Consider the following 25,944-nt stretch of genomic DNA (forward strand, 5'->3'; position numbering starts at 1 on the left):
CTCTGACCTTGTGCTGAATTGGCGCTTCAGCAGACTATGGGGAGTAGTGGTTCACTCCCCTTTAACCTCTGTAGATTTTTATTAACGGCTGATTTAGCTCACCAATGAAAATTAGTATAGAGCTTTTGATAGTTTCCTGTGTATGTTTAATCACATCAAAAGGAACTGTACAATCCAGCACCATTTAAAGTCTGTGAGCTGAGGAAAAAAGAGCCTTGAACAGCAGAAATTTGTCCTAATTGAAGTGCATTGACAGAGCTATGTTTGCACTGTAGTATAGCTTCTTGTTCACCTTTCATGAGCATCAGCATTAACCCACATCTCCAGGAAGTATTGCTACCTTCTACTTGTAATTTACAGGAGACTGCTGTTACGCTTTATTAGTTACATAGTGCCATAAAAGTATATGATGCATGAAGTACAGTTGCAGAGTTTCCACATATCTTTTCTTCATATGTTGAACTTGACATTTTTGCCAGTTGATCAAGTTGCTTCAGATTTTGATCTCTTTCACTAATTGTACCTGTATTACAAGCAGAAAGATTGGGATAAGCATTAATTTGATGTGACTTGAGGTTTAATGCTTGTAAGCCAGACTAAAGAGAGCTCCTAGCTTCCCCATATCCCCGTCTGTGTGCACACGTACATTTTCATCTCTCCTTTTTGACTATTTGGCTCTTTTACTTTGTAACGCTTTTTCTCTGCCTTAAAGAAGTCAAAATATTTGGTTCCTGATTTTTGTTAATGAAAACATTTTACTCAAGTGTTATCATAGCCTGTGATCCTGCAAACTCACACTTGCTTAACTTTAGCCTATCTGGTGTCCCTAACCTCTGTTTTCCAGAAACTGGGCATGGATGGCAGGAGATGGATCATTTGATGATTACCTATTCTGTTCATTCTCTCTAGGACACCTGGCATTGGCTAATGCCAGAAAGTAATGGACATTTGATCTGATCCAATGTGGCCTTTCTTAAAATTGCTACCACTGGATTACTAACATGAGCAAAGTTAAGCATGTGTGTAAATGTTTACAGTATCATGGCAAATATTGGTAGACTGAGAACACTCATTTTGAGTCAAAATTAATGCATGTTTCATTCAATATGTGTAGGTACAATTCATAATAAAAAATAAATGCAACTAATGCTTATGCTTTACAAGAGCAAACTTGCATGGTCTCAATAAGGTGTTTAAAAAAACCCGTTCAGAATTGTGTATGTGTGAGCATCAGAGAAGAAGAGAATTAAGAGTAAAAAAAAAAGAATGAAGTTGGAGATCCTTTTGTAATGTTGCAGTAACAACTTATTGCTTTTAGGACCACGAACAGGGATTTGACTTCTTTGGAACAGTTGTCAGAAGCCAAATCTTGAAGCAACACCCAAAGCAATTAAATACAGTTTTTGAGATGCATAGATACAGAAATTTGTCAGGAAGATATTTAAAAAAACACTCCAAGGTTTATATGTATTTCTGTATACCCCTTGAGCATTAGCAAGCAATTTAGTAGGATTGTGAGATTCTCAGTGTTGCCCAAGTCCTTTTTTTGATTATTGGCCTTAGTTGCTTCCTAGCTGTTCTGTAATTTAGGAAATAGCCTCCTTTAAGCTGTAATGAGCATTTCAACCCTAACTATTTATCTCGTTGTTCTGGTGACATAAAATTGCTGCATTAATAATATGAGTTCCTGAATTGGTTAATTATTCAGACCTTTAAGGAAATGCAGGTGTGTAGAGGCTGATTATGTTTGTAAACTGAGGCCCTGTCTTTTTGGTGACAGAATCCAGAGAGCATTCATGCCATTTTTATAAACAACTGGATGCAGTCCTGGGTGGGGACCCCATGTCCACACCGAAGGAAGTATGGATACTTCCCATGCTCCATGTCTAGTTGCTGAGAGTCTTTACGAACTTCGGGACTTGAGGACAATTCCTGCCTGTCACAATGGTTGCCACTGGATTCACCCTAACCCCTTTTGTCTACTTCCACCTCCATCAATAACTTCTGTCTCCGGCGCTGCAGTGGGAATGTGTGTGCCGTCGTTTGGAAAGCCCATGTTAGCAAAGCCAGCCACTGTGTCATCCGAATTTCCCAGAGTCACAGTCCTACACAGCAAAATGCAATTTACTGACCTGCACGCTTACTGGTCAGTAGCAGTTGGGAGTCACCAGCTTCCACAAAGCCATGGCAACACTCTTCTCTACTGAGAGACCAGCTCTCATTCAGCTGTCCTTGCACCGCAGTTTAGGGACTGGCTTAGAACACCGCTCCAGGAAGGTTGCTTTACACATTTGAAAGCTCTGTAGCCATGGCTCTTCATCCCACATCTGCATGACAGTGTGATCCCATCACTTAGTGCTAGTTTCTCTAGTTCAAAAGTGATGGTCTGTGGTGCACAGCTGATCTGTGACAGCCCAATGCAATGGAAATTCATTGGTGGCCCTCTCACCATGGTTGTCCATATATGAGTCTTCATCCTCTGTTACTCATTGCATAAGGAGCTCTGCTGCAATACATGATGTACTAAGCACATTGAACACAATGTGGGAGAGAACTGTGGGATCCATGATTTCTCACCGTAAATGCTGGAGTTTTCAGCAGGGACTGTCATTCAAGTGGGGTGAAAGTAAGCCGAAAGACCAGAGTGGACTGGGAAGCAAAGAGATGGTTGATGGGATGTTTTTCACATTCCCAAAATTCATGGTACTATGTTGTGCATTCCCACAGTGCTTAGTGACACCAGGCACTGTGGGATGCTTGCACACATTGCTTTGCTCTATCTGTCTACAGGGTGCTAACAATGTGGCCATGAAACATCAATAATAGGAGGCTGGAAGCCTGCTTTCACCCGATTTCACTTTTGGCATCTTTTGGCATGTCAATAGCACTTTGGTCAGTAAACCTTCCCAGACTAAGAAAAAGGTATTTAAAAATAATCAGGTATGTAAAATGAATCTCCAATTTCACCTTGAAAGTAAAAGATCTATAATCAGAATAAATGTCCACTATGAAAACTGAAATTACAACACAAAACCAGAAATTAGTTTTGATTAACATTTTACATCCCATCTAATGGCTCATTGAAAGTGAGAGGTGCGATGAACAATCTAAAGATCTGAGAGCAATGAATGTCAACATATTAAAATTTTGCATTTTGATTAAAAGCAAGAAAACTAGCAAAACATAATCCTGTTATAAGAAATTCTGTTGAGCCATGGCACAATAGTATAATCTTGCTGCAATAAGTGAAGAATTTGTACGAGTCCTGTACAGTTTCAAAGGGGAAATCATCCACCTCTGTTCTTTAAAATTGTGCACACCATTATTAGAATGCCTTCCAAAGGTATAAAATCCCACTAGAAGAGTGATTTCATTTCCCTTCCTCCTTTGTCCTGACGCTATTTTTAAAAAGTTATTTACTTTCTCTCTATCTGTCTCCAGCCTCTTTCTCTCACCCCCTTTTTGCCTTCACTGCTTTTTTCTTTCTTTTTCTTTTTTGCTGTTTTTTGCAGCTTAAAGAATGATAATTGGAAGAGAATTTAAACCTTTGTTCTGAGGACAGAGATTTGTGGTCCTTCGTTGCTGGTAATGAGTTTCATTTCAAAGTCTTGGCCTTGTTTCCAAATTACACTTTACATCTACTCTCATGAACTTCATCATTAAGCTGCTTCATAGGAATGTGAAGGAAATCTTTTCCTTGGAAATCATGTGACGTACACTGGGCTAATTTCGTGGAGGGCCTTGCAGATCACCACAGAGATACTGAATGCTTTCTTTAATTAACAAATTGAGCCTACTCGTGAACCCATTGCCATCAATAGTCAAACTCCATTTTGAGCAGAAGACCGATCCTTGATGGACTGACTGCATTTATTGTACAGCTTCTTAAAAATATCCTCTCGTTTCCATTTTAAGTTTTATTTACTATGACATAGGGCAAGATTTGCACAAATTTTGGATAAGATTAACATTTTCTTTCTAAAATAATAAATGGTAATGTAGCACTCTGTTGAATGTAGCATATGTAAAGGGGAAGAAAACCAAGCTCTGTTGCTATAGCTGCATAGTTACAGAGGAACAGACAACATACATTATTTATTTAATTGTTCTTGAACTACACATGCTATACCACAGGGTTTTTTAAAAAACCAATCTATTCAAGAGTACATATCTTAATAGTCATATAACTACCCACCATAGCTCGCAATCCTTCTAACATTTTTTTCAGGAGAAAACAATTTGTTCAGCTTCTTATCTCATTTTGTTTAATTTAAACTGCCCTAACCAACTGGTTAGGTGGTTTTCTGATTCGTTACTGCAGCTCTTAAGCTTAGTAACAGGAGAGATACTAACAGGAGAGTTTAGAGAGGGAGTTCTCCAGGTAAAGAAGGAGTAAAAACGGGACCCTTGTGGTAAGTGGCTATCTGGAGTGTGTGTTTGTGTGTGGGGGAGTTATTTGCAGTGTGCTGAGCTTGTGTTTGTGTGTGTGTTTGGTTTGTTTGTTTGAAGGAGCTTCTAAAAGGTTTGAAATCTAGAAGCCTCTGTTAATTGGCAGAGCCTCTGTCAGGGGGAGGGGCTACCAGAGCCATATAAGCCTTTGACTCAGCGACCAGGGAGAGTGCAAACAGGAGAGTTTGGAGAGGGAGTTTAGAGGGGGAGGTTAGAGGGCGCTAGTGACTTCTGACGTTCTTTAAAACATAACTCTTAGAATAATCTATACTCCAGAGGTTTAAAAAGAATTCCAGTTTATACTTAAACTTATTCATTAGAAAAATGGAGACAGAAGCCCAGCAGCAGAGTGGGGGCTATCCTGTTTATTGTGTCGAGTGTAACATGTATGATTACCTGCCCTGTGGGCGGGTGGTGTATGTGTGCACCCGTTGCAAGGAGCTCCTGACCCTCAGAGACCGAGTTTGGGCTTTGGAGGCCAGGGTGGCTGAACTGGAGGAGCTAAGGGAGGTAGAGAGTTATGCTGATGAGACTTTCTGGGACACTGTAGTACAGTCCCACCTCCAGGCTGAGAGCCCCAGTGCTCTTAAGGAGGATTAAAGTCTCAAGGGAACAGAGCATTCAATGGGAGCAGAGGGAAACCATCCCGTAGTTGGGACCCTCCTCCCAGAGGATGTTGCGGTATCCTCTTGCACTGAGGATACCTCTGAGGGGGAGGGAATGCCAGTTAGGAAGAGGCAGGTGTTAGTAGTGGGTGATTCGATCGTTAGAAACATAGATAGTTGGGTTTGTGATGACCGGGAGAACCGTATGGTCACTTGCCTGCTTGGTGCGAAGGTTGCGGATCTTTCGAGGCATCTAGATAGACTTATGTGTATTGCTGGGGAGGAGCCGGTGGTCGTGGCACATGTAGGTACCAATGACATAGGGAAGGGTAGGAGAGATGTCCTAGAGGCCAAATTTAGGGTGCTAGGAAAGAGACTGAAATACAGGACCTCTATGGTGGCATTCTCGGAAATGCTTCCAGTTCCACGCGCAGAGCTAGGTAGCAGGCGGAGCTTCAGAGTCTCAATGCGTGGATGAGACGATCGTGTAGGGCAGAGGGGTTCAGATTTATTAAGAACTGGGGACACTTTTGGGAGAGGGGGAGCCTATTCAGGGAGGATGGGCTCCACCTAAACCAGGGTGGAACCAGACTGCTGGCACGAAACATTAAAAAGGCCGTAGAGCAGTTTTTAAACTAAGAGATGGGGGAAAGCCGGTTGGTGCGGAGATGCACGTACATTGGAGGGAGACTTCTCTTAGAGGAGAATCCATTGATAGAGATTCTCTAAGCTGTAGTCAGAAAGAGAGGAGGGGAGAGGGCGAACCATGGGCCAGGGCAGACAAACAACCGCATACAAAGGAATCCAATGCATCAGAGAAGGGCAGACAAATAAGCAGTGGCAAATTTTTAAAGTGCTCGTACACAAATGCTAGGAGTCTAACTAGGATATGATAGAGGTATATAAAATCATGAGTGGTGTGGAGAGGGCCGATAAAGAAATGTTATTTATTAGTTCCCTAAATAGAAGAACTAGAGGACACCAAATGAAATTCATGGGGAGCAGGTTTAAAACTAATAAAAGAAAGTTCTTCTTCACACAGCTTGTAGTCAACCTGTGGAACTCCTTGCCAGAGGAGGCTGTGAAGGCTAGGACTATAATAGAGTTTAAAGAGAAGCTAGATAATTTCATGGAGGTTAGGTCCATAAAAGGCTATTAGCGAGGGGATAAAATGGTGTCCTTGCCTTCTGTTTGTCAGAGGCTGGAGAGGGATGGCAGGAAACAAATCGCTTGATCATTGTCTTCGGTCCACCCTCTCTGGGGCACCTCATGCTGGCCACTGTTGGTAGACAGGATACTGGGCTAGATGGACCTTTGGTCTGACCCATTACGGCCATTCTTATGTTCTTAGTAGATTGTGGTTTAGTTTTAAATGTTTTCTTCTGGTGTGAGGCATACTATTAATCACATTAGTAGTTGCATGTAAGTAAATAGAAGAACACTCATGAGTGAAGATTGCTTGCATGAGCAGATTGAGTCTGTATTCACGGACTCTTTTGGAGATACGCTGTTGACTTCCATTCAAGTCCCAAACTACATTGTTTTTTACAATGCATGCTGAGTGTATTTAGGTCTCTTCTGAGTTAAATAACCCTAAGTTGTAATAGTTTTAAGCAATGATGTTGATAATATTTAGGAGACATTCTAAGCATATTGGTTTTTTACCCTGAAGAAGTGGCTTTTGCCTATGAAAGCTCATGATATATATATTTGTTAGTCTCTAAGATGCCATAGGATGACTTGTTTTTAAAGTTACATACTAACATACTGTGCCTTTTAGGTAATTCTAAATAACATTAGTAGAAAAGTTAGCTTGGATTTCTGATGATAGAAGTATGGTTCCTACACCAAAGGCAGGACATGACAATCACATTACTTTTAGGAGAGGCATTATGTCCTTCTTTTGACATGTTTATAAATTTGGATGCTGAGTCAGTACTATTTCCACAGAAGCATATGGAATAGATTTCTTATTAGTAAGGGAAGCAGAGGCTTCTTGGAATAGTATGTCTAAGTTCATGTTGAGTTCACTTCAAATTGGGGTGAAATGTAATATAGGATGGTATTTTGCCATTACATTTATAGTGTGGCCCCGTGTGTGTGTTCTTCTAAAAGAGTTCAGCACGCCTTTTTTTTTTTTTTCCTTGAGGTCATCTAAAACTTGTTCAGCAGTGAGGTCCAAGTTGAACTAGTTACTGTATCATGGGTTATTTTGTCCATGTGGGATTTTGTGTTCTGGTGTTCTAACAATATTTTTTTAGGAAAAACTTAAACAACAAATAGTCTAGTAGAAGCTTAGACTAACACAATATGTAGATGGTATCATGAGCTTTCGTGGTCGCAGTGGTCATCTGAAGTGGGTTGTGCCCACAAAAGCTCATGATACCATATACGTGTTGTGTTAGTCTTTAAGGTGTTACTAGACTATCGTTTTTTTTTTTAAGTTTTTCCTGTTATAGGCTAACTCGGCTACCCCTCTGAATATTTTTTTTAATAATTCATACCCAATTTGCACTTCAGCAGTCAATGTGGGATATCAGTCTATTCTACCTTTGTTTTATCCAGCGATAAATGTGTGTGTATGCTTATATTCTGATATTTGTTTGCTTACTTTTAATTCATATAAAACTAGCCATTTGGAAATTTCACACATTTTTTATGAATTATTGGTGCACTTACTTATTAGTGGGCTTTTTCATGTGTGGTTTTACTGTCTACCAGAATGAATATATGAATATGAATATATATATACACACACACACACACACATCTAATAAATTCTTATGTGGGAGCAAGACATTGAATAAATGAAAATGTTAGGCTTATAAGATTTAAACTAAATAACTTGCCCTTGATGTTTCCGATAGTGTACAGGTTTAGTTCCTCTAGACATTCCAGAATACAGAGCTAAATTTAGTTCTCCTTTAAACCCATACATTTTTCAGGTCTAAATAAGTACAGAATTTGCCCCCAGAAGATTCAGAATTATCTTTAAAAGAATAAAATGTTTTTAGCTGTTTGTCTTTATCTGTCCAAGTTAAATCAATGAGCCAGCTTCAGCTGAATAAACAAATTACAGGTAGAGATTAGTGCAGGGGTCATTAAAGCTCATGTTTGCAGTTTCCTAATCTTCATGTTGTACTGTATAGGGCCATGTCGAAGTCTGCTTGAACATATGCCAGGTTATACTGTAAAAGCAAGATAAAGTCAGAACACAAGTCAGAACACAACCAAGAATTAGTGTGGTTCAGCTGCACAGTAATTGTTCCCTCTTCTCTTTTACCATGTTTAATTTTTCAAACTACATTGATTGCAGAGGAGGGTTGTAAGATATAAGTGTTCATACATCACATCTGTATTACTAGAGTGGCATCCTTGTACTAATGTGGGCTTCTGTAGATGTTGGCTAAACTTGCTCTCCGCCCAGATTACACCCACGGAGTGCTGTGAAGTAGCTACACCATAGCAGAGAATGTAGCCCATTATTTTTAAGACTGTGCAAACTGAGCTTTAAAATATTGTTAGATGTTTTGTCACAATCTCTCAAACTAACATTTGAAATATTTAAAGATCTCTATAGTAGTGATTAAGACAAATACTGTTTTCTTAGCACTTTCATGATTATTCATAGCAAGATATAATATCTCCTGTAACTTGATTGCCTTTACAGCTTGAATCACTGTTCTTCCTTCATCCTTCAGAAGAACAAAAACATCACAATCAAAAGGCTGGGCTAATGGTCTTTTCATTCACCAGCTCGTTTATAAACAGGAACCTAAATGTCCCTGAATATATTTAGCAGAAACCACCAACTGAGGTCAAGGTTAGAGGAAACGGGATGGTAGCATTGAGCTACTGAGCTCGTTATTATAGAGAAACTGACAGTTTAAGAAAGAGAGATGCAATTGCTCGAAATGCATTCTTGCTTTTTATAAACAGTTTTGTCTTAGATGCTAACTGCTTGAGAATGTTATACTGTAAATTCAGTAAATTAGATTATAGGTAAGCACTTAGCAGTGCTTCCTGGCTTACTCTCATTTTACAAAATGTTCTGGCAACAGTTTAACCTCTCACGGGTCCAGGTAAGATGGAGGATTCAAATGAAGAAGAGAACAAGAGCTAGATCTGTAGAGAGTCATAGGTTGGGACTTCTGATCCTCTGGAAAAAAAAATAGTATGTAGTAATATTGTAATGCTGGTTTTAAAATTCGAACCAAATGAAAGCAGCACAGGCATCCTTAATTCTAGCATTTCCCAATTTTTGAGTGCTTGACTTTTCAACTTTGTTCTTGTAATACAGGCAGTCCCCGGGTTACGTGGATCTGACTTACGTCGGATCCCTACTTACGAACGGGATGAGGGAACTAGCTGCGCTCCCCTCCCCCCCCCCCAGCAGACCGCCGAGATGCGCTGCGGCGGTCCCGCCTCCCACGTCCTCCGCAGCGAGAAAACCTGCTCCGCGTCTCCCTGGTCTTCTGGGGGGGGGGGGGGAGCGCAACTAGTGCGCTCCCCCCCCCCCCCCAGCAGACCAGGCTTTTCTCGCTGACGCCTGGGGTAGAGCAGCTGGGGGGCTGCCGGGTTGGTCCCACAGCGCCGAGGTGCGGCGCTACTGGACCAACCCAGCAGAGCACCCCAGCTGCTCTGCCCCAGGCGTGTCCAATTCAGCCGCTGCTGGTCAGTTTCAACAGCAGCTGAATCTGGACGCTAGTTCCGACTTAGGGTATGTCTACACTACAGCACTAATTCGAACTAACTTAATTCGAATTAGTTAATTCGAACTAAGCTAATTCGAACTAGTGCATCTAGACCTAAAAACTAGTTCGAATTAGCAAAATGCTAATTTGAACTAGAATGTCCACATTGAGTGGACCCTGAACTGAGGTTAAGGATGGCCGGAAGCAGTGCCGGCAGGGCATCAGATTAGGACTTAGAGCATGGAGCTGCTGTCTCAGGCTAGCCGAGGGCTGTGCTTAAAGGGACCCAACCCCCACCCCAGACAGACAGTTCTCAGGGGTTCCCCACTAGCAAAGCAGTCCTGGCTTGGAGTGCCCTGAGTGCCCACACTCGACACATCACAGCACTCGGCCATCAGCCCGGCTGCACTTGCTGCAGGCTGCCATCTGGGGGAGGGGGGGGGGGGGCTGCAGGAGAGCTTCCACCCTGAGGAACCCGCAGAGCCACCCCAGTCCTCCCCATCGGGGGCTTGTGCCCCATTCCTCCCTCACCTCCTTCCACTTACCCCTCCCTAGCCCCCCTTCCTGATGTACAAAATAAAGGACACCTGTGTTCAAAAATAGAAACTGTCTTTATTGAACTTTATTGACTGGGAAAAGGAGGTGGGAGAGGGGAGGGCAACTAAAATGATCAGGGGTTTGGAACAGGTCCTATATGAAGAGAGGCTAAAGAGACTGGGACTTTTCAGCTTAGAAAAGAGGAGACAGAAGGGGGAATATGATAGAGGTCTATAAAAGCATGAGTGGTGTGCAGAGGGTGCATAAAGAAAAGTTCTTCATTAGTTCCCATAATAAAAGGACTAGAGGACACCAAATGAAATGAATAGGTAGCAGGCTTCAAACTAACAACAGAAAGTTCTTCTTCACAAAGCAAATAGTCAACCTGTGGAACTCCTTGCTGCAGGAGGCTGCGAAGGCTAGAACTAGAACAGAGTTTAAAGAGAAGTGAGATCAAGTCATGGAGGTTGGGTCCATGGAGTGCTATTAGCCAGGGGGTAGAAATGGTGTCCCTGGCCTCTGTTTGTGGAAAGCTGGAGATGGATGGCACGAGACAAATGCCTTAGTCATTGTCTTCGGTCCATCCCCTCCAGGGTACCTAGTGTTGGCCGCTGTCGGCAGACAGGCCACTGGGCTAGATGGAGCTTTGGTCTGACCCAGTACGGCCATTCTAAGCTCAGTGCTCAGGGTCGGGGGTCTCAGTGGACCACCTTGATTTTCATGCCAACCTGCTTCTGGGTGGCCAGGCTGGCAGCTCTCCTGCCCTAGACGGTCACGTTCCTGTGCCTAGTGCAGAGGTCGTGGATGAGGTCCACGATGTCTGCACTAGACCAGGCGGGCGCCCGTCTCTTGCGGACCCAGGCAGGCTCCTGGGAGCCGGCAGCCTGGTCCCGGGAAGAGGCAGAGGGCTGGGTGGCAGCGGGTGGCTGGCTCGAGCCGTGCCAGATGCAGGGTCTGCTGGCTGGGTGCTGGCAAGCTTGCACCTGGCATGGGCACCGTAGCCAGCCCGTGCCCCTTTAAGGGCTCTGGGGCCGGGGGGCAGGGGGGGGACAGAAGAGTTTTCCTGGTGGTGCCCAGAGTGGCCACCAGGGCAAGCTGGGGAGGGATAGCCTCCCACTAGTTCGAATTAAGTGGCTACACAGCCCTTAATTCGAACTACTTAATTCGAACTAGGCGTTAGTCCTCGTGGAATGAGGTTTACCTAGTTCGAATTAAGCGCTCCGCTAGTTCGGATTAAGTTTGAACTAGCGGTTCGCGTGTGTAGCGCCTGTCAAAGTTAATTCGAACTAACGTCTGTTAGTTCGAATTAACTTTGTAGTGTAGACATACCCTTTCATACAAATTTAACTTAAGAACAAACCTACAGTCCCTATCTTGTAGGTAACCCGGGGACTGCCTGTATAGGATTTTTGTAAATGTGACTATGGCCAGAAAGTTGACCTAAGATGTGCAACTCCAGCTGCCTGAATAGCATAGCTGGAGTCAGCATGCCTTAGGCCAAGTTTCCATAGCATCCCTACTCTGGGAGGCCAGTGGAAGAAATTCTCCCATCAACTTCCCTTTCTCCTCGTGACCCCGTGGAGTACCAGAATCATCTGGTAGAACCACAAGTAATTGATTTATCGGGTCCTTACTAGACCCATTAAATTGAGTCCTAGAGAGTGATCTCCACAGCATCAATCTCCTTAGTGGAGACAAATTCTCCATATGTATACTCATTAAACAATAGGGAACAAAGTCTTTCTTTGTAGTTACATATATGTTGTGATGTTTTTCACAGTTACTATTATTATAGCCTATAACAGCACAGGCTTTCAGAATGCTAGAGGACATATGTCAAGAAAGTTAATGTACCATAGTCTGATAGCCAGGAGTCAGGGCAGAGGCTGGGGGGAGGTGGGGATCAGAGTATGGAGGTGCAGGGGGCTCAGGGCAGGGATTGGAAGGTGCTGGAGTGAGAGTGGGAGGGACTTGGGCCACATGGTTTGATGTTTTTTGGGGCCCAGAGCAAGGACTTTAGGGTGCAGAAATCAGGGCAAGGTTTTCTGACTGGGGGGAGTGGAGTCAGGGCAGGGGCCGGGCGCCCAGGGCAGTGGGTTCGGTGTAGCAGTGAGGTCATGGCTGGTGGAACTCAGGACAGAGGGTTCGGTGTCTGGGGGAGGGATCAAGATGGAGGTGAGGGTACAGAACTGAGGGCAGGGATTTGGGTATCCTGGGTCTGAGGGGCAAGTTGTCACGGGGCATGTTGTTTCCTGGGGAGGAGCTACATTGTTTGTGGCAGGGGGATCATGCACCTGGTCTGGTGGCTTGCCATGTAGAAAGCCCTGTCTCCAGCTGGTCACTCTCTTGCTGGTGTGGTTGCCCCAAGGCACTTCGCAATATAGCTATCCCTCCTTTGAGCCCCCTCCCTTTCCATATTATGGAAAACAATCCCATTCCAGGTATTTCTCATTTTCCTGACACAACCAAACCCTGATCTTGCTTTAAGTTAGGGTAAGAGGAAGCTGTATACTAAATTTAGTGATCTTAAATGATAAAAGTTAGGAGGATTTCTTAAACAAATGGACTCGTGGATGTACAGACTCAGACTGACGTAGAAACTCTCTAAAATATATATATATATATATATATATACTGGTGCTCACCACCATTCTGCAGTTGGCATTTTATTTAATTTTTAACATCATCTCAGATTTTCATCTATTTAGGTTCTCATGCAAGAATACGCAATGACTAATATAGTTCAACTTTTGCTAGCTCAGCATTTTTCATCTTACTGGGGTGAAAAAACTGTGCTGAAGGGATTTTTTCAAACTGTTGTCACACTTGAAAAATGCAAAATGATTAAGACATGAGACCATTGGACATATCTAACCTTACATCACCTTTTCACCATGATAGGAATTCTCAAAGTCAGTTGTCCCTGAAGACTTTATTCTAAGTATTTCTGCCAAATTTGTTGCCACTCACTCCACTCCTAAAATATTATACCTGGGACTTATGCATCAAAAGTTCAATAGAAATTATGCATTAATAAGGTGTTATAATATGCCTTAATACTAAACACTGAAAATGTAAACCTGTTTTGTTTACATTAATATTTTGTTGTATTCTTTTACATACATAACTAATGTACCTCACAAGGCTTTTTTACATCTTAATAATACAGAATGCAAGTCTTTAATGACCAAGTAAGTTCTCTGTGTAGATTACACTCTGTATACTAATCTCTGTTTAATGGAACTAACCAAACAGTACTGTGTTTTGCTAATGACTTCTGTTTTAAGATGATTAATCAGGATATTTAAGTAAGTAAATTGATACTTCACACATCCATTGTAAACAGATATGCAAGAGCTTGCTATGGTTTTTTGAGATGTAGGAGAGAATTTGGATGGAAGTAGGTGACTTTTTTTTTCACAGCTTGTTGCAGAGAATGGGAAAATTCAAAGAGAGCAGTATCATGACATCAGGCCTATGCCTGCTGCATGCTTCCTCATGCTCCAAGACTCTATATTTGATATGAATGACTTTCTCCAAGAAGTACTCTGATGTCGCTCAATGGGAATAGCTGAAGTACAGTAAACTTCCGATAATCAGGCACCTTTAGGACCCAGGGGGTGCTGGATTATCAGATATGCCGGACTATCGGAAGGGGGGGCTATGAGGAGTCTGGGGTGGGTTGGGGTGGGGGGATGCCACCCTAGACCCCTCATAGGCCCCCCTTCCGATAGTCCGGCTCTGCCCCAGGCGTCCCTGATTCAGCCACTGCTGAAACTGATCTACAGCGGCTAAATCGGGGACGCCTGGGGCAGAGCAGCTGGAGTGCTGCCAGGTTGGTCCCACAGCACCGCTCCTTGGCGCTACTGAACCAACCCAGCAGCACCCCAGCTGCTCTGCCCCAGGTGTCCCCAGGTATAGATACTGATCAGCGGCTGACTCCAGGAAGCCCGAGGCAGAGCTGCTCTGCCCCGGGCTTCCTGGAGTCTGCCGCTGGTCAATTTCAGCAGCGGCTGAATCGGGGACAGCTGGGGTGCTGCCCAGTTGGTCCCGCAGCCCCTCGGGGCAGCGCTATGGGACCTACCCGGCAGCACTCCAGCTGCTCTCCCCCCGGCTTCCCCGATTCAGCCGCTGGTCAGTTTTAGCAGCGGCTGAATCGGGGAAGCTGGGGGCAGAGCAGCTCCAATGGTCTGGCTGCCCGGAGCACTTCCGGGTTCCTGATGGTGTCGGACCATCAGGAGTGCCAGACCATCAGATGCCGGACCATCGGAGTTTTACTGTACTCAGTTAACAAGAGAATTCACAGTCTTTATAATTCAATGTTACATGATTTAGTAACTACTGTGGTGATAGAAAGGCAGGATATCTCTGTTTTTTCAACAGCCAGGACATAAGCTTATATCCATTGTACTAGAGCATGTCAGTGTCTGCTTTGTTTTCTGTCACTGATGCACCGAGTTTTCCTTTGCACTTCTTTTTGTTGGAGATCATCAGAAAACCACAGAAACCTGTGGGAATGTTGCAGAAGTAGCAAATTTTTGAGTGTCAGGCTGTCAATCATTGTGGTTAATGATGACAGTAACGCTGACCAGTCACAATGACCTAATTGGTCTTCTGTTTTATGGCCTTTTGATGAGTTGAAATAATATGCAAGGATGTTTTTTAGAATTTGACTGAATCCAGGAACAACTTATTAGGACTGTCTTACCTTGCTAGGAGACTAGGGAGGATTCTGATCTTAGGCTGAAGGAGAGTACAGGCAGTCCCCGGGTTACGTACAAGATAGGGACTGTAGGTTTGTTCTTAAGTTGAATTTGTATGTAAGTCGGAACTGGTACATATTGTAGGGGAAACTCTAGCCAAACATTTCTCCAGAGCTCAGTTTTATTCTCCCACACCTCACTTCCCTCAGTCCTTTATTCTCAAGCTGAGGTGTCTGCTGAGGAAAGCCATTCTGCGTCTCCCTAGTCTGCTGGGTGGGGCACCAGCTTCGCGTCTCCCTGGTCTGCTGGGTGGGGCACCAGCTTCGCGTCTCCCTGGTCTGCTGGGTGGGGCACCAGCTTCGCGTCTCCCTGGTCTGCTAGGGGGAAAAGCAGCTAGTGCGGGGTTGCCTCACCCCGTTTGTAAGTAGGGATCCGATGTAAGTCGGAGCCATGTAACCCGGGGACTGCCTGTATAGTCTATTTCTTGTTTGCTCTATATCAAGAGCCAGTTTGAAAATCAGGTTTAGGATGAGGCTCACTTTGAATGATGTCCAGTGAGAACCTGTGACTAACTAAAGATGCCTGCTGCGTTTTCCAGATCCTGAGTAGAACTGTGTGTTCCTTTGCCTTGAATTATTAACCCTACAGAGAATCAATAAATTTCAATCCATACTCCTAAAAATAAATAGACTGTCCTTATATCTTAGTTTTGACTGAATGTGTACACAGTCAGGAAGGGAAAGGTGCAAAGAGCCTATTGATTAAACAATTACTTGCAACCTTAAGGAATTTCTAAAAATTCTGCCATAACTGATTTTGTAATGGGACAGCTATTCAACTCATTAGCAATTTTAGTCATAAAATGCAGCAGTAAATCACAGAGGCAAGGTAGACCTAAAGGTCTATTTTAAAATCAATTCAAACAGTGATTGAGATCTTGGATTTGCAGAGGTGAGATGTGTTCATTAATGATTAATTATAAATCTGTTTTCTAAAGAAGACTTTAAAGCTTCAAACTGCTTAAATGCCTCTAACTTTATTTTTGTCACAACTTGTGTCTTTTGGATCTGTATTAAAATTGATTTCAAGCTGTAAAATTTAGCTACACATTTAAACCATCCCCATACGTTGAGTGTGCAGTTCAGTTTGGGCCCATCTCTAATTTGTATAAGTGGACGAAGTATTCAGTTTTTCTCAGCATGAGCTGGATAAGAGTTTTGACAAGTAGAAGGAAAGTTTCTTTGCAGGTATTTAATTCCCACTGTAAACTCAACTAATTATAGACTTTGGCATATAGAGAGGGCTTTTTCTTCATCCTAGCTGTAACAGAATATATCTGTCTCTTAGAAATAACATGTAACATTCCTGTACCGAAAATATGCAGCTGTCTTTGTCGCTGATGTATTTCTTGAAGGCTTGACTGTGCTATTCTTACATGAGTTAAATTCACCCAGGGTATGAGACAGCCCTGGAAGGTTCCCAACAAAAATATGGAAGCATATGTTTGGGCTTCTGAGGGAAAGGCAGCTCCATAGTAAGTGAGCAGCTTGACTATGCAACCTCCTACATGTGGTGAGACGGCCACACTAGTTCTGCATAGCCTAGCAACAGCTGTTTCTGGTGACACTAGATCCCTGAGTTTCGGATTCAGCATATGTTTAACAGGTATTTCTGCATCTGTAATTCTTGAACTTGCTCTAGCTCAGTCTCAAGTTGCTTTCAGTTCAGGGAACCTATCATTTGACAGAATAAAACCACAATACAAATCTTACCAGTTTGCAAATACTGAGTCCGTTCCTTTGTTGAAAGCAGACAGTAGAGGGAACATCTCTGAGGTATCATCCTGCCTAAAAATACAGGTTAATTAAAACATACAGAATAACACATAGAACAAGATACTAAGCAGTTATCATAACCACATCCCATAATACTGTATTAGCTTTCTTAACTTGTTTTCATTAATCTGTCTTTAAAGAGATTCCTGAGCAGCTGTGTTTTAAGTGGCCATGTCTCAGCCTGGACCTGCTTACAGGTGACAGAAAATGTCAGCTTTTTAGAACTGAGTGCAACAGGAGAGAGGGGCTATGGCTACACTGACATTTTTTTTCAGAAGAAGATATGCAAATCGTGCTTGCATTTGTATATCTTCTTCCAATTCTTTTTGCGGAAGAGGTTTTGCTGCTATTTGGCAAGACCCTGTAAACCTCGTTCGCAAGACTCTATAAACCTCGATTTACGAGGAATAAGGGGTCTTGCGAAAGAGGGCTTTTTTGTGATATTTGGCCCCGTCTACACGGGGCCAAATAGTGGCAAAACCTCTTCCACAAAAAGAATTGGAACATATGCAAATGCGAGCACGATTTTCATATCTTCTTCCCCCAAAAAATGGTAGTGTAGCCAGAGACAGAGATCTTTTTCCTTTGAAACAGTCTGAGCCACAGTCTCTTCAGAGACTCAAACTATAAGATACTGGAACTGAAAAGACCACGTTTAACAGAACAGATATTCTTAGGATTCTGGATCTTCTGATTATCTTAAGACACTTTCGATATTAAGAGCTAAATTTTGCTACTGTTAAACATGCCGCCAATAAACGCATGTATTTGCATATGGTTCCAATGTTGCTCAAAATGAATACAATTTGTGTGTGTCTTAAAAAAAATCCCAGCCACACAACTATAACTGTGCCCTCCAAACCAGCCTGTCTCAAATTCAGCCACTGAGGGCTTTTCATATCCTCACAAAAACATCAGTGATGGGGGAAGGGCAAAGTATCAGCCTCTCCTCCCTTCCCATTGCTCCTGGATGCCTTGTACTGCCTATGGAGATAGGTCCACAGCAGCAGACTCCAACCCCAGGCATCAGCTGCACAGCCCCGGGATCTAACCATGAAGCAGTGTGTACTGAACCACAGCTCTAGCCATGGAGACTTATTGCCCACATCACCCATAGCCCTTGCCGCCTCTTACTCTGGCCTCCCCAGCTAGGGCTTAATCTTTCCTAGGGGTTGTTGAAGTATCACTTTTTTACAGCAGACCTACTAGCGGGCTGAGAAAAGTGATACTGGTATGTTTGTTGGTATCTCTTTTCCCAGCCAACTAGTAAGTCTGCTGTGAAAAGTGATAAAATGATATTTGTATGTTTGTTGTTTTCATAACACTATTTTTGTTACTGAGCTTTACAAAATAAAACCTTATATATTACAGTGTTTTGGACATGTATGTGCATATTTATTTGGTTTTCCTAAAGTTAATGAAGTATTTTAGGGGAAAAAGTCAGTACAGTCACTAGCAAGAGTTGGTAGCCCCACTCTGAGGCCACCAAAATTATTGCTCCAAACAGTAATAATACTTAACACTTAGGTTAGGTCTAATTTGATGCAAACAGTGGCAGACAGAGAAAGTCAGAAAAAGAAATGCAATTTGCAGTACACAAATTACGTATCTTTCCGCTGTTCTGTCGAAAGAGTCTTTTCTGAAATTTGGCACATATATATGGCGCCAAATTTTGGAAAAAAGTCCTCTTTGACACCTCTCCTCTTCCTCGTCAAATGAGGTTTACAGGGATGGTGAAAGAGCATGTATACTTTTTTGAAAAATTTTCCAAAAAAGCAGACGCATTCCTTGGACTTGGCATAGGAGTAGGTGTAGGACTTGGACTTGGAGTAGGTGACAGGCAATTTTTTTCAGCACTTGCTGGCCTTATCAGCTTGTTAGCATTTGGAACTCAAACTTGTGTACCTGACCTCTCTTTAACCTGGTCTTAATATACAAATTAATGTAACTCAGAAGAAAGTAAGCTGAACTAATGAGTTATTGTAGCTCTGTCTTAATGTTATATAGATTGGATCCATTGGCCCTAAAAAAAAAAAAGTTTCCTTTTTCATAATCTAGAAGTTCTGATTTAAACCTGTGAAATTCTGACACATCCATTTCTTAAAAACAGACTTTGACAAACTTGAATCAAACCAAGAAAACAAAACTCTTATCAAAACATAGTTCAGCTCAGTGCCTCTTTCCGACATACGGTTCCTTAGGTTTATTCAAAACACACCAGAAACAGATGCAATTGGTCTTCCAGTGTATTGTTATCAGTCAAGATTTCGTTTTGGCGCACACAAGCCTAAATTTAGCGGATTCTTTCTCTCTCTCTCTCTGCCACTGTTTGCATCGACTTTTGCAGTTGAGAGACTCTAAAATCATTGCCAGTATATGCTTAAAAAAAAACCCTGAGAAACCTGTGATTAATGACATCCAGAACTAAGCCTGCCAACATGTACTTTTGTCATTGTGTGTGAAAGGGCTGTATGCTGAAACCCAAAGAAGCAGCACAACCACGGTTCTGCACAAAGTTTTAGATTGGCAAAATAGATATATCACTTTTTGGTAACGCCTTAATTTCGTGCACAGATTTGTCTATCAAGTCAGCAAAAGCCTGTTCAGACTTACGGGGTTTGTTACTAAATGTCAAGATATCAAATAAATGGAATTAATAGAAAAGTAGCATTCCTTGTGACAGGGAAGAGGACTAGTCTGAAATTTGTAGTAAAGATGAAAACAAGTAGAGATGATTATTTTAATTAAAATGTTCTTTATTTTTCAATAAAAACATCTGTTTTAGAAAACTTAAATTTTACCTTCATTTTGTTAAGGGAATCCAAAGATATTAAATAGGCTACTTATTTATTTATTTATTAACCCAGATCATTCTATGTACAAATGATCAGATAATGTCTATGGATCCAGTTTTGCCCATGCAGTTACCTGATAATTAAAAGAGCTATGTGCATATTTTTGACTAATGGTCTAAAAAAAGGCCCAAAATTTGGTCTAAAAAATTTGGAATTAAGCTATTTAACAGTCAAAAGTAAACTATTTTGCCTTTTTTGCATGGATACTTCTGCCTGTCTTACTGTTTAACTATAGCAAGTCTTGATTGCTAAGTGCTAACCTTGAATTAGTGCTTCCTAAACTTTTCCATGCCATGGTTGATGTCACAACAGAAAAACAAACAAACCAACCTTGAGATAGTGTTCCCTTGGAAAAATAAAGAAAGGGTATAGCTATTATTCTCTAGATCTGTCAACAGTGCACCTGACAGTGGCAGTTCCCATCACAGAAGTAAACTGCAATTCTAAGTCCTTGATGTCTAATGTCTATGAAATAATGTAAACACAGTGTCTTTTCAAGCTAGATAAATCTTTAATTATTTTGGCATTCCAAAACTCAAATGGTTACTTGAGTTTCTTATGGAATTTCTAGCTGCTGGTGTACAGGAGCTTCAGGGGGTAGCCAAGTTAGTCTGTTACAGGAAAAAAAACAACAGATGGTCTAGTAGCACTTTATAGACGAACAAAACATGTAGATGGTATCATGAGCTTTCGTGGGCACAGTCCACAAAAGCTCATTATACCATCTACATGTTTTGTTCGTCTATAAAGTGCTACCAGACCTTTTTGTTTGGTTGTTCAGTACAGGGCCAATACCATATATTGGTCAAAGCTTAAACCTCCTCCTCCAAAAAGAAAGATAACCCCTTTAAAAACTTTTGAACTCCTTACTCACACAAGTGAACAGTTACCTACACAGGTCATACCGCTGAAAATTAATGGAACTACTTTTGTGAGTAAGTGCTCACCCTTTTGCCCTAAAGGAGAAGAAACCAGATAATCTGTATATGTCCATTGAAAAGATAAATGAAGATCCTAAAAATCATGTGTGAAAGGAAAAGAATGTATTTAATGAAGATAGTGCATTTCACAAGTTTAGATTACATGGAGTTGTATGTATGTTTCATGACTTTGTCTTTTTCTTGTTTCCTTTTTAGTTACTGGCTGACAAACAAGGTCCACATCAAACGACCCAGCACTGGTCTCCTCATGTACACGCTCACCACCAGATTTTGTGATGAAATTCACCTGTATGGCTTCTGGCCATTCCCAAAGGATTTATATGGAAAACCAGTCAAATATCATTACTATGATGATCTAAAGTATCGGTACTTTTCAAACACCAGCCCCCACAGGATGCCATTAGAGTTTAAAACTTTACATGTGTTACATAACCGAGGAGCACTGAAATTAACAACAGGGAAATGTGTAAAGCAATAAAGCACATGTAAAGTACAATATAAAGTATGGAATAGTCACGTCATCATAAAGATGCTGTGAAAGGCAGTGGGATCCAACAGAGGATATGTTTCAATAACCACTAAGCCATTGCGAAAAGGAAACTTACCTGAAGTCCATTACCAGCTGATGATATACCTGTAAAGTGCTATAAAACTAAGATATCTTGACTGCAAGGGTTCAAGTAAGTGCCACTTTCACTAAGAACAAAGCTTGAATGTATAATCAGTAGTGTTTACAAGAGCCAAGGAAGCATTCATTGTCAATTAAAGAAGCAAATCGTCCATTTTATGCTGACTTACCACCGCAAAGTTGAGCAACTTATAAAAGAGATACTCAGCAGATGGAATCTGTCTTAGGGGAAACTGCCCTTGGCAACAGAAATCATGGTTGAATTAGTGGAGAAAGTGATGTCCATAAGATTAGATAGATCAAGTAAATGCCTTCTGTCAGGGGACTGTATCTGACCTTGTATTATAAACTCATTGTTTTTCTTGGTGTTTTTTCTGATTGCTGGGTAGTTGGTTTTTTTTATTTTTCATTGGGGTATTGGAATCCTTAAAGGATTTTATGAGGACAATGGAAACAATTATAAACAAAATCTTCAAAGAGTTGTATTTGAAGAAATAAGTTCTTATAGAGGAAGAATCAAATACTTAAAAATATTTGTTGTATTCTGCTGTTGCACAACTCTAAACCTCCAGATTGATTTTTTTTTTTTAGCTGCAAGCTGTCAGCATCAACTAAACAGAACTACTGTGAGATTGGTAATTTTGAGCCATTCTTAAGGAAAAGTTTCTGTTACATACCACCTGGGGAGGATGTACGTAATAAGAAGGTGCCCTTACATTTGGTACCAAAGATTACACTGTTTATTTTGAATACAAATACCTTTGTTTTTTTCTTCGTGGAAAAGATGTACATTTAGTACTGTGTTGCTCTGCTGCTGAAGGAAAAGTGGATTTAGGTATTTTTGTTTATTGGAATTTATCTTGCCTACTTTGTTTTAATGAAGAGCTTCAACAAATTCCCTGACTTTGCCTGCAGTGATTTGTTCTTTAGAAATATCCAAATTTGTTTTATTCCATGCACTTGAACACTTAAACATACGGGTGTGATTTGTATTTCCAAAATGTAAAATGTATAATTTAATTTTAAAATACTGTAAAAAATATAGCATAATCAATGGGAAACTTTAATTCTTTGGAATTAAAAGATGGCAAAGAATTAATGTAGGAAAAATTTTGAAATTGACATTTTGCAATATGCTGTATCCCTGCCATATTAGAATGGATAAAAGCTGAATGGAGAATAAAGCATAAATTGAACAAAGTTGTTTTTAAATCTAAATTGCTCATAGTATTGAACAATATTGTATTAGTCCAAATGCTGATAAGTAACTGAAGAAAATAGCACATTGCTATTTTATTCCTATATCAGTTCTTTTCTTCCAAACCTCATTCATTCATTTTGAGAACAATTCTTCTTGTCCTGAACTTTCCAAGAAAGAGATTTAGAAGTGGCAGAAAGAGTATAGAGAAGGCATATCTTCACTGTTCATATCAGATTTGGGTAATTACTGACTAAGTGCATTGGAGTAATCTGCAAAATCAAAATATTTTTGTTTTAGATTGTGTATGTCAGCAAATTTAACACCAAACACATGAGCAAGGATGCATATATTTAAAAAGGGAAAGAGACAGTTTAAAAAACTTTACTCATCTATGGGCAGAAGAATGACTGGCCAAGTGAAGTTGCCCCAATTCCCACTGCTGTCTTGGACGTGCCAGTTCTAGTGGAAAGAGCTCTGTATCATAATTTCACTTGAATTTCCTCTTATTCAAAGGGGGAGGAAGGTCTGACGCCGGATTATGTCTCCACTCAGGTGTCTAGTTCTAGAACCAGGGCTTAAAATTCTAGGAGTGTATCTTTGCCCTATTGGCCAAGTCCACTTTCTCCCTCCCTCCCTGCATCTTTTTCCTAATTTTGTGGGCCCAAGACTCGTTGGGGAAAGTCCATGATCATGCTGATCCAATAGCTAGATTCCCTTCATAGTAATAAGTGCTGTGACCTACTCTGATCAACAGACTGAGGTTTGAAACATAGTTGGACATCTCATAGACACAGTCAGCATGTCTTCTTCCCTCCCCCCCTCCCTCCACCAAGCTGTCCAGCGCAACACTTGTTTGCTTTGTGCTGGGATCCAAGATTTGGCCTTACGTGATCATGGATTAATAATTTTTTTTTATTCCACTTAGAGCTATTTAAATTGGGTTTGAAAAACTGCAAATTGTGTAAAGTAAACATTAAAGGTTTGCACTGTAAAACAAATATGGCTTATATCCTTTTAATTGTAAATACACATGGTGGCCATCTTGTTTCACCCATTGTTTTTTATAGAATGATTGACTGTAAATTGAGAGATTCAATGATATTCATTTCCTAGAAGCTCAGAGTAGTGCCTTTTTAGTCTATTCACACATCTTTGTTACTACACACTTCGTGGTCTATGAATTTGGTGTGTCAGTTGAGATGGCAGTCAAAAAAGGGTTTCAGGATGGACCCAAACTACTTCCTCCCACCCCACCCCACCTGCCTCTCAGGGAACTTTTTAATACTCCTAATATGAGTTCAGTCAAGATCAGGAAAGCTCAGCATAGATGGAAACGCTTAACTTCCATTGTACCAAAAAAAAAAAAGGCAATTTCTTATTCAAGTAGACTTCAGAGAAACAATGAGACTGAGAAACAGAATGATCAATGAGGGAGTTGAGATTTAAAATTCATCAGATGAAGGTTGGGGCAAGAACACTGAAATAGGAATGCATATTTAAAGATATATATGGGCCTATTTTGCCCATAGTGTTCACATCTAATTCTGTTGATGAAATTGACACCAGTGCAAAAATCACAAAACAAACCCTGTAGCTCAGTGTATGGAGGGAGATTACCAACCACCTTCCCCATGGACCCATATCTCCTTTTTTAAGAAGGTCAGTATCTGTTAATATTCTCCATATCAGTAGATCCACTGATGCCAGCCCATCCCCGTTTTGCCATGCCCTGCTTCTAAACACTTCTTCAAACGGTTACAGAGCTGGTCTCCAAAATGTAGAGAGGCCTTCCATTCAAGCTCCCCAAATCTTCCCTCCTTTAGTTGTGAAATCATACTGTTTCCACTATGTGACCCTCTTTCCTGTCCAGGTCCATGAAGGATTGGCCTTGTAGAACATATGTGGAGATTTAAATAGGGCATAGGGACTATGTAGCAGAGTGGATTTCACTATGAGGTTCTTCAACTTTAATATGCATCTCAAATCTGTGAAGAATCTTTGGATTAGTTCCTTTGTTTTGCCCAATGCTTGTCACTGGCTTTTGTTAACTAGATAAAATAAAATGGACAAGTAGTCCACCTGCAACAATGATACCTGATTTGGTGAGGCTATGAAACTAAGCATCAGATTAAGCTGATTATGAATGAGGAATGGTCTCAAATGACTGATTTCTTCCTACACAAGATTTAGCAATCACCAGTAATAATTGTTGCAAATATGTTTTTAAAGGAATCAGAATTGAAAGAAAATTCTAGAAACAGTCTGTTATATTGCCAGACACTTGAGGATACAGTAAGGCAAAGTAAGAGGAATTTGTTTTCATTCAGACATATTTGTTGTAAATTATGTATAAACTAGCATTTTCACATTTTCTTTGTCAGGGACCCTCTCTCCTTTGGTTTAATGGAGAATAATACCTAATATATTTGCTTGTTATGTTTGCAGCTTTGGACCAGTTCTCCCTCTCCCAGCCCCAAAATTAACATCTATTGACTGAATGTTTCAAAACTTGAATTGGTTTGTGCAATTTGATCTGTTTTACAAATTGAACCGCAATTAATACATCACACCCTGAAATAAACTTCTTAAAAATCAGCACTCTCTTGAGGATAATGACTTGTTTGAATTGACTACAATTTGCAGATAAATACCTATCTCTTCAAAACTTTTTTTTTCTTTGAGTCTGATCCTGTGAAGTGCTGAGTACTCCTTATTCTTATTGAGTACACTGGGCATTGCAAGTGCTCAGAACAAACAGGCCCCTAGCCTCTTGCTGGATCGAAGCTTTAAATTGCACATTAATTTTTATTGTTTTTTAAGATGTTACTTTGTGTATCAAAAAGCACAATTGTTCTAAATGTATATAATAAAGGAAGAGTTTATAGAGTACAGCATTTCTGCACAGTACTATTCCTACTGAGCATTCACAATAGCATTTGTGTAGTTTAAAGTATTAAGATGTATTCTGTCAGCCTTGTCCTATTTAATATTATTTTGTGTACAGCATTTGGGTATTACTGTTTTATTATTTGTATAAATGTAAAATAAATTAAACAATTTTTTTCATTTTTTCTGTTACTTACTTAGACTGTGTTCCTAAATACTACAATTAGCCTTGTGTTTATTTTCAGGTTTTTTAATTACACCTTAAGACTAATACCAGAATCCTTTAAAAATATATTATATGTCAAAATTTAAGTGTTAGAGAAATTAATCAAACAAGGCCAATTTAATAGTTACAGACACTTTAGAATATAGAGATGAAGAACTCTATAGAGTTACGTAGAAAGGCTATAGAATTATGTAGAAATTAACAGAGTTCTACTGAAGTTACTGTATAAAACCATGGAGTTAATAGCAAATATTATGATGGGTTATTCACTTGTAATTTGTACGATATAATCAACTAGGGAATGTATATCCCTGCCATGGAATTGTATGAATTAGGGTTTTTTTTAATTATCAAAAGCATTGTTCCATGATAAATTTGATAGGT

General features: G+C 40.8%; 1 protein-coding gene across 2 annotated transcripts in view; it reads left to right on the plus strand.

Moving 5' to 3' along the window:
• ST8SIA4 (ST8 alpha-N-acetyl-neuraminide alpha-2,8-sialyltransferase 4) overlaps positions 1 to 25,496 on the plus strand; it is a 101,821-nt gene extending 76,325 nt beyond the window's left edge. The window contains exon 5 of one of the 2 annotated variants that reach the window (XM_006128785.5): positions 20,815 to 25,495. In XM_006128785.5, coding sequence (XP_006128847.1) covers positions 20,815 to 21,097 — 283 coding nt within the window. In that variant the 3' untranslated portion in view covers positions 21,098 to 25,495. Of the gene's footprint in view, positions 1 to 20,814 lie in introns of both variants that reach the window. The other variant, XM_089779306.1, reaches the window with a different exon arrangement.
• Positions 25,497 to 25,944: the final 448 nt, after the last annotated feature.

Source organism: Pelodiscus sinensis, chromosome 6 (genome assembly GCF_052426305.1).
Source record: "Pelodiscus sinensis isolate ZL-2025 chromosome 6, ASM5242630v1, whole genome shotgun sequence".
In the NCBI taxonomy this organism is placed as follows: domain Eukaryota; kingdom Metazoa; phylum Chordata; order Testudines; family Trionychidae; genus Pelodiscus; species Pelodiscus sinensis.